Source organism: Mizuhopecten yessoensis, unplaced genomic scaffold, assembly GCF_002113885.1.
Source record: "Mizuhopecten yessoensis strain PY_sf001 unplaced genomic scaffold, ASM211388v2 scaffold11115, whole genome shotgun sequence".
In the NCBI taxonomy this organism is placed as follows: domain Eukaryota; kingdom Metazoa; phylum Mollusca; class Bivalvia; order Pectinida; family Pectinidae; genus Mizuhopecten; species Mizuhopecten yessoensis.
This window is the reverse complement of record NW_018408887.1, coordinates 577,210-587,593: the sequence shown is the minus strand read 5'-3', so window position 1 is coordinate 587,593 and position 10,384 is coordinate 577,210. Positions and strand designations below refer to the sequence as shown.

General features: G+C 37.1%; 1 protein-coding gene across 1 annotated transcript; it reads left to right on the top strand.

Moving 5' to 3' along the window:
- The first annotated feature begins 487 nt into the window (after positions 1–487).
- On the top strand, positions 488–2,236 carry LOC110466087 (sex peptide receptor-like). Its single transcript, XM_021522383.1, has one exon. It carries the CDS (start codon positions 996–998, stop codon positions 2,136–2,138), a length of 1,143 nt encoding a protein of 380 aa, XP_021378058.1. The 5' UTR covers positions 488–995; the 3' UTR covers positions 2,139–2,236.
- Positions 2,237–10,384: the final 8,148 nt, after the last annotated feature.

Sequence of the window (10,384 nt, the reverse complement as noted above, 5' to 3'; positions counted from 1 at the left end):
ATATTCATTATGAATCCCAGAGGACAGAAAATCAAATAATTTTAACGATTTGAAACGAATTGCTGAGCGTGTATCCTATCGTCCCGTAATTCTTCCTATTATTTGAGGAAAGTGCTACCAGTAATGACACGAAATTGAGAACGTCTAATTAGGTAGAAATAATCTTCTTTGACAATACTTTATGTTGTACATAATGTAGTAACGGATCCATGAGTGTGCTGTGACCTCGGGCCGTATCTGATACATGTTAGGGCTCACGGACCTGACTGTTCACAACTAAGCTTGACGTATTGGTGTGGAATACCACGGATTACTTAGACGGACATGTGAATTATGCCATATTTTCGTTTTCGATTCTGAAGGGTTTATGAATGCGACTACGATGATGAACAGACTCGTAAGCCAATCACAGCGGATCGCGGAACGTAAGGCAGTCTTAACCGCTGTTTCTGATCAATACTGTACACAGGCGCGCTACTGGCTACAAGTGCTTACAAACATCACACCACTCGGAAATAATGCCTCTCGCTGAACGCTTTCCGTCCTCGTCAAAGAATATATTTCTCCGAAACTATATCATTTAAATCGTCGACAAATTACTTTATGCAATGAAGCAAAGTTAGACAGTCACGAAACATTTCTCCGGAGATGTAGTGATCAGGTACCTAGCAACATGGACACAAAGCTCTAAAGGCCATTCCCTGCGTTACACGTTTTTTTTTAAAAAAGTTTTTGAACTACTGATGACAATACGGATTATCTACTTACCAATGATTTTGCATCATTGAATGATAGTGAGTTATTTCTCTCATCACCGAAAAGAAAAATAACATCGCCAACGAAAGGGAAGAACAAATACTATCTTTTACTGGAAATATTTACGCCAATGCTGACCAATTAGAACAACGCTTAATTTTTTTTTTTCAAAATTGAAAAGATAAAAAACATCAATGGCACCGAACATGAAGACAAACCAGTAGATTTAATACCACCCAATGGCGGTCAATTTATCCCTTGAATTTCGGTCACAGAACAACATCAGTGACGAATCTACGAATGTGACAGCGATGACTGACGATAACTCGTACCTGATTATCATCAACGGTTACGTCGTCCCTGCCCTCGCTATCGTTGTGCTCCTAACGAACGCCGTCGTAATCGCCGTCCTGCGTCGTCAGCAAACGTATGGCGCGAGCCAGGCGGGGCTGGTAGGGATCGCCGTGTCGGATACCCTAACATTGGTCCTACCAGCCCCGTTTTATTTCTACTCGTATGGACTAGGTAACTACGCGATACAGTTTGGCTGGTGTCAGGCCATGGACTGGATAGCACTCTACCTGCCTACTATTTCCCATACAGCGTCCATTTGGCTGACTGTCTATTTGACCCTACAGAGATATTTCTACGTGTGTTTGCCCTTCAAGGCAAGGGGGTGGTGCACTCTACGCTATACCATCATTTGTATTGTCCTCATTTACTTAATGGCTGTGGTCGTGCACATGTGTCGGTTTTTCGTGTTCGAGTACCATAACAATGTGTACTTTGACCCCTGGACCAACACGACGGAGGAGTACTGTAAACGTGAGTACCGGATATGGGTAGATGTGTCCATGTACTACTCCTCCTATTTGGGTATTCGGATTATATTTATTCAATTTGTGCCTTGTGTATCGCTCATTATTCTCAATTGCAAAATTTTACATGGCCTTCAAACGGTGACGAACAAACGACTGCAACTAAATACAAATGCTCAGAGCAACCACGCTACAGTGAAGGAAAACATCCGGGTAACTGTGATGATTATCTGTATGGCGGTGATCACACTGTTGGTGGAGTTTCCGGTAGGGATAATCCAACTGCTTTATGTGTTTCCCTTCATGTTTGGTTACGATATCATCGAGATGAACACATTGAAATACGTGGAGGTCATAGCCAATCTGGTGATTATATTTTCTTATCCTCTAAACTTTCTTCTCTACTGCAGCATGAGCGCCGAGTTCAAAGCGACGCTCCGTCAACTATGCTGGAGTAACGCGTGCAGAGAAGGGAGTCCTCGATCTTATAGCCGATGTTCTAAAAACATACCGCCGCCCTCCATAACCATGGACGAAGGAGTCACCATTAGCACCAAGGTTTAATAATGTTCTTGCATGGTTGAAGGGACTCGATGGAGTAATTGTGTAAATATGAAACTTAATCAAGCTCTTATATACAGGTATTATTGGAAAATAAAGGGCACGAGAAAATTAGTTCACGTTTTTGTTTATCTTCAAAGTTCGAAGTTTCTGTTATTAATCTTCATTGGATTTGCACGTAAGGTAAGTCACATTTAATGTTCAATAAATATACAAAAAGCTGATTGAGGATCAAACTTTTTGGAATCATTTTGTTTAAATATGAGGTTACTTTGGACACTTGAAGTGAGAAAGATGGTCCTACTTAACTGTAATTAACTACATACGACAGCGCGTTGCTCCAGCCCTACGCTTACATAGCGAGAAATAACGGCAGATTCTAAGTAGGGAATGTCTTTAAATATCCCTATATACAAGAATTCCAAAGTTTATAATTAGATTGGTGATATTGCTTGTATCTGCACTATTACATGAACCGACATCCGCTAGCCTTTCATGGCGTAAATTCGCGCGTTTAAGACGAGATCAAACACTGTAATTAGCTGAAAGTATCGAGAGAACGCTCTCTGTACATGAAAGTGGCGAATTAAAATCTCAGATCTGAGCGTGAATGTAACATCGATACAACCCTAAAACAGAACGTTATCGCAGTCAGCAGTTGCAGCTGCTATTGAGTAATACGCGATGCTTATATTGCGTTTCTGCTGAATTGGATTTAATCAAACCTCAAGACATCTCAATTAGCAGTTGAATGTCGGTTTTAGTTCTCTCCCGACAAGAAAAGCGTCTGCAAGATAGTCCGTATTTCTAACAAGACTATCGATAGCACATCACATTACATATCACTCCGTATTGAAACACACCGATTAGATGATGGCATTGTCATAAAAGAGACTCCGGCATACACGTGTTATTGCTGCTTGCATGCTACTTCTGTAAAACCAGCTTTGAAAACACCTTGCGTAGCTATACCTTGTGGTGTAGTCAGGCATCGTTTAATGCCAGAACATGTAGTCGTTAATTTACTTAATATGCTGAAACCATGTGTTTTCCATGCATATGTTTTTAAATCAATTCATTCAGTCCGTCGTTAAGATTTCGGTACAGCGACCTTTGTGCAGTTGACTTTAGTATGATGTACACCAAAATGCCAAAAGTATCGGAAGTACCCTATTGTTGGATTCACCTCGATTCACACGCTCCCTAAAACACAGTCGGAAGCACGAAACTATATGACATGCTAAATATACTTCATACTACATGTACATTTAAAGTGGTGGATGTAAAAAATAATGATAGGAAAAAGGCCAATACATTCAAACGGTGACATTTATCCGAACAAATTTGAAGAACTACAGTATACTACAGTATTTTGAGAAAATTTCAAAACTTTTTTGATATGTTTGGTTACATTTACTTGTATCGAAATTAAGTCAATTTTGAGTCGTAAGATTTCATATTGAGTCGTGCTATCTTGAGTTGTAAGGTTTCATATTGAGTCGTACAATTTTGAGTTGTAAGATTTCATATGGAGTCGTACAATTTTGAGTTGTAAGATTTCATATTGAGTCGTGCTATCTTGAGTTGTAAGGTTACATATTGAGTCGTGCTATCTTGAGTTGTAAGGTTACATATTGTCTTACAATCCTAAGTTGGGGTAAAATATATTGCGTTGTTCAAATTTGAATCGTGATAGCACAGACCGAGTAGTACATCGAGTCGTACATGTAATATAGCATATTGAGTCGTACACACTTACATGTATAATGCATAGTGCGTGCTGTAATGCAAATAGATTCGTGATAATACAATATGAGTTAAGATAATACATATTATGTCGTGATAAGACATATGGAGTCGAAGTCGAGATAATACATATTATGTCGTGATAGCACAGATTGTGTCAATATAATACATACTGAGTCGTGATTATACATATTGAGTCAAGATAATACAGATTGGAGAAATACACTCGTAGTCCAACTCGAGATACTAAATACTGTATTGTAATAATACACATTGAGTCGAACTCGAAATAACACATATTGTGTCGTGATAATACACAAGGAGTCGAACTCCAGATAATACATATAGTAAGTTGATCATGGTAAAACTAAATTAATATTAATATTGCATCGACATAATATATATTGAGTCGAAGTCGAAATTATCCAAATTGAGTCGAGAAAGAACATATTTAGCCGAGATAATACATATTGAATCATGGTCCAGGTAAAATGTTTTGAATCGAATTAATACATATTGAGTCGAAATAGTACATATTCAGCAGACGTCGAGATACATATGTAGTCGAGATACATATGTAGTCGAGATATAACATACTGAGTCGTAATAATACGTTAAGATTCGTGATTTTGCACGTAAAGTAGTCATTTGTATATATATATATATGAAATCGTTATGATGCAGATTGAGTCGTACGATCTCAAATATCCTTATTTCCTGGTTGCGTCTGTTTATACGAAAAGTGACGGACATTTCACATAAGAATTATGAACAGCATCACATTACAGCTAGCATGCTTAATACACGTTTATAACATATCAGCCTATTGTGTATTTCACATGTTCATTCTTTTGTTTTATTTAAGTATTAAAATGCTTATTCTTAACATTCATGTTGGAATTAAATCCAGTTCTTGTCAAACATATTCCGTGATGCACAGTAGCGTATCTTTGGGAATTTGTTAGTTACATTTTGTAGCAACGGGTTTCATACCATCGTTACAGCTGAGAATATGCTTTTCGATTCCTAAATAACTTTTAACAAATGGTTAAATTGGAAGTCGTCTTTTCTATCGTTATAATGTGTTCGACTGGCGACAAAATTCACTTGGAAACCGTCCGACAATTTCCTTGAAAGTTTCAATATGATAACACTACAGTTTTCATGATTGAATATAATCCCCTGTATCTGGTTTTGGTGAAATGCTGTTGGTCTAGAAGCTGTGCAGTAGAATAAGGAAGGATACAAGCTGTATCTGTATAAACGACCCAACGTGATCTTACCACAGTGGGATTCTAATGTTCCCATCATTTTATCATGGTATTAATGGTATTAAGACATTTAGCTTTATCTCTTTCCTGATACATTAGGATTACAAACGTACTGTCTGCAGGCCAGTGGCATGGGTTTCCACCGGGTACTCCGGCTTTCACCCACTACAACCTGACACGATTCAGTTGAATTCAAGAAAAACACATAAAAACGTCTGGGAATGAATAATACCAAAACTGTATACCGAGAAACCTACGCCAAGTCAAATATTCGCCTAGCGTTAATTTCGCCAATCACATGTACTTACAAAAACGTACTATATATTGTATGGTAAATTCGCCCTCATTTTGGACAGCGACAAATTCTACTGCGGTGAAAAGTTCCCTGTATATAATATTCAGTTGACATTTTGTACAATAGTGCTTTGCGTATATTGATATAAAATCCTTATAATGTTGTTTTTAATGCTGTCAATATGAACGATAACTCTTCAAAACATATTTTACAGTGAAAATAAACAAATATCAAAACGTATTGGAACTTGATTTCGATCTATTAAAGTCGGATATAAATATTTGTAAACAATTTGTCTATCATGAAAAGTCCGTTATTGTCAAATATGCGGCGAAATGATCAAGATATTTCTAAATTGGTGTCTCCTTTCACAGGCAGGTCCCCTTCATATGCATGCTTAGAACTAAAACAGTACAGGCACGTCTAGCATTACAAATATATAGGGCCTGCTTAAACATTCTGAATTCCAAATTTCAGTCCATTATCTTCCACCAACTCAATAAGAACATGAACGAGACCCAAGCTAGTAATGTCAAACAAACCACTAGATGTTGCTTATTTAACCCATTACCGGGAGTGATACTGTATTTTTTAATGACATTTCCTTAACATAAGAAATCACTTCAGTTATTGCAATCGGGACTCATTGCTTGAATTAAAAACCTTAGCTTGAGCTTTTCACTTAACTCTAGCAGTGCTTTGATATGGTAAATACCGTCTGTTAAAGAATTAATTATTTAGTTAGGAACGTCCGTGAAACCGGAACCTGGTTTCATATTTATGAAAGCAGTTTCATGCTCAAGCATGCATTTAGTGCTCAAGTCTTATTTCTTGTTTAAGTTATAAATTAATGAAACAAAATCTTATCTTGTCAATGATTTTGAAACAAATTAAAGAGATTTAAAGCCGCAAACTATTTTCAGTGTTTACATTTGACTTTTTGATCTTTTGACATGATTAAAATGAGTTACAAAAAAGTTGATTTGAGCACAGAATCCATGGTAGATCACGAGACCGGTTTCATGAAAACGGGCCTGGCCTGTTAGCCAGGCTCCCGATAATAACTTGGTTGGAGTGACCCTGTTCTATCAATGTAATCACGGTTATATTTAAGTCGTTGTCACACTTTAAAAATAAGTGTACCAGTTTTATATTACATTTCAAGTTGCCTGTTCCTTTAAAACAAATAGTCATCGGAAATATAGCTTAAATTACTGTCTTCATATTTTTTTTTATTCCCCCCCCCCCCCCTGACTTTCATGCAAGTTTTGATGTTTTGGTGCTTGTTTTGCTATGTAAATATATATCGCATATATCCACTTACTAATATGTAACATAAATTTAAATATAACTATTTCACAACAAACCATATAAATGTATAAATAGCAATGAAAATTTCTATCAGACAACAGTTAGTTGCTTGTTATTCCCCCCCCCCCCCCCCCCCCTTAATGCGATGTGGTATTGAAATATCCTTTCATACACATGTACCTGTATATGAATAATGTATAGACAAGATGACTGTGATACTGGCAAAACAGCTGATTTAATTTTATCATGAATACTCCGTCATTTATCTTTTCTTTCAAGAAGACCCTTTGTTGGATTCTGAACGTTTGAGTGGTAATTAATAAAATATAAAGTCTTACTTTGACATTTCGCGTAAGTACGGCTCAAGCTACAGCTAAAATATGTTTTGTATGGAAAGGGATGGCATTTCTGACAGAACAAATAATGATGATCCTGGTTTTGGTTCATGTTCCAGTCATATCAAAGTCGTTAACAGAAATTAACAGGGGATCGTTAATTGTATAATAATTCACTTATTACTATTAGTAATTTATAACATCCTGCAAATGGAACAAGAATAATTAACCGTCAACAGCTCTTTAAATGTTATGTTGCGGTTTAACTAAATGGCCCCTCGGCGAAGAAAGGTGACTAGGGACAAACTCGTAAAAGAAATCCGAAAGAAACCAGTGACATCAAAGAGCAAAACGGTATAAATAGACAGCATCAAACGAAATATGACATGTTGAAACATTCTACAACGGAAAACAATAACACCTGGCGACTGCATGCTACAGTGTAATTCAGTTTCTATACAGAGTTAATGTGTATAGAAGCGAACTAGATGACACAGACTCCCGCTGTTTGCAGATATTTCATATAATTGATATGTTCACCTTTAAATCATTTAACACTGATTTTGCTGTAGTAACAGTGTTCCTTTCTTTGTGTTTTCATGAAGTTGCGACATAAAAAAAACCACCGATTTGACTGATTCACCGGAAGATCAACCGTTCGACATTTAAACTGCATCACGCCGGCATTTTGTCACTTCCTTACTGTATTTGTGAAAATTGTTAAAATGCAACACGCTCGCATTTTGTCACTTGTCTACTCTATTTGTGAAAATTAGTTTAATTGCATCACGCCTGAAACTTGTCAATTACGTATTCTATTTGTCGAAAAAAAATCGATGCAATGTCTGCATATTTTCATTAAATAGGAACTGTGTTCTTAAAACTTCCGGTGCGTTTTGTTTTGTGTTACTTCAATAAGCTAACGATACTTTACTGTAGCTCTAATAATAGGTCCGGAAGTGATCGTGTCACTGTACCAGGTAAAACATGTACGATCAATTTTATCCGGAAATTTAAATAATACAATAAGCAAAAGCTAACAATCCTTCTTTTTACTATATTAATGCATCCGGAAGCGATCGTATCACTGTAACAGGTAAAACATGTACGTTCACTTTGTTCCGGATGTTTCGATTTAAAAATACGAAAACGCTTAGGCTTAATATAGAACCACAATCATCTATTTTACAACTTCGAGACCTTATGGTAATACTTCTCCAGTCCCATATTTTCGTTTGACCAAACACAGCGTTAACTTTCGATGTCATGCCCGCTTTTTTCCGATGTAAGAGTTGTATGGAAGATGATTCAACGTTTTGGTATAATGCGTGTGTATTTTTTACTATCTGGGTACTGTGATGATCTTCGTCGATGGATCTTCGAACTACGTTTGTGGACCCAGCTGCCGGCTTTCGGAACTGCATTATCTGTGTCTACGTATTGTAGCCTCGGTACCGGCGACCCTATTATTGAAAAGCAGAAGACGAGCGGTCACATCGTCGATAAATGGTATTTGACAGCTGCAAACGATACCTTACACAGGAAAAGGGTGACTGACATATATTGTTTCAGCCCAAATAAAGTCGTATATATATATCTAAATTATTAACTAGATGGAGACCATCTTCATTCTTGACATAGTTATATACTTGTTATTTTCATATGCACAATTGTTTTTTTCGTTTGTTCTCTGATGTGCGATTACAACTCATGAAGATTTATCTGTTTTCTCCTTACGTCAAGAAATAGTGGCCTATATAACGGTGAAGGTCAGAAATATATCATATTTCTTGACATCGTAAGTTCACACTGTGTTTGGTAAAACGAAAATATGGCACTGGAGCAGTTATATCATAAGGTCTCGAGGGTGTAAAATAGATGTAAAAACTGTTTTGAACCGCTTTCAATTGACATTCATTTTCAATATGAATGCCAGATGGAACGCGACAAGTTCCGCATGGAACATTCATTTTAAAGAAGAAGGACAGTGGTATTAAATAGAGTTGTCGTATGGCGCAGTTGATAATGCACTCGCCTTTTACCAAAGCGGTCGGGGTTCGATTCCTTGATCGGACTTTGGGTTTTTTTCCGGGTAGTCCGGTTCCTACATGTAACACATTAAGACCTTCCACACGCTAACATCAGGGCTAACAAAAGTGATTGATAAAAAAAAAGAGTTGTTAATGGTTGAAAAAAGGTAAATATTAATATAACATTACAATAATGACTTGATGATAATGGTGGCGTCAACACATGTGCCGTGGCATTCACAGCTGTTATGTGCCAGATGAACCTGGTAGGGTAATATAGTGGCAGTCACAGAGAGTGGTAACTATGAGTTATACAGGTGCCTAACGACCTATGTAGTCGTCATATATAGAGCATGTTCGTGCTAGAAGTTATTGAACGTGTGGTTTCTACAAAATTAAATTTTCAGTTAATTAAATATCTGTACATTTGAAAAAAATCAATGAGTTAACGTGAGTGTACGAAAGAGCATAAGGGCCGCCATTCAAGCATTTTCAATTTCGTTATTCGAAATAAAAACTCAAGATTTCGACTTCCTTTCTCGAAATTTCTCGAGATACTGACATGAAATTATAATGATTGGTTTGATAAGTTGTTCATTTCGAGAAACGTGATGTACTGTAGGAGGGTCTGGTCATCGAAGCTTAACTAGATGGAGTATACCAAGCAGATATAGGCCATTGTTAACGATAAGATGTATATGAATAGCGTAAATGAAGGATACGTTTGATTTTCACCATTATTCCAAAGGTAACATAGGTAGCTAACAGTACACTAAGTGCGTGGCACATGTTTAAGTGATATTTCCAGATACGACACTAGCAACACTGAAGGTAAACTTGGTAAACTATTAGAGGAAGTGAGGAAGTGACGAAGAATATTTGCAATTGCAAGCGCTACATATGATTGATCTGGCGACTAATCTCTATATTCAGTGCGTTCAGTAAAAACTGGAACTCCTACTGAGATTTTTGAATTCAGATTTTGAAATTATTAACCTCTCCGGCACATTTGGATTTTAATTAAGAGTAATGGATATGTCAAGCCATATATGTTGCAGGATCGCTGCTCGAAATCTGCAACCTGTTGACATGACAGCAAATTCTGTAAAAGCCACATATCTCGTAAATCTCGTAGTTTCGCGAAACTTGGCAGCACATCATTGATCCTATTGATTAGCGATGCACTTACTGGTTTGGTAACGTCACCAGCTAAATATGGATGTCGCACTTGCAGAAGACACGACGAGGGACGTACAATGAC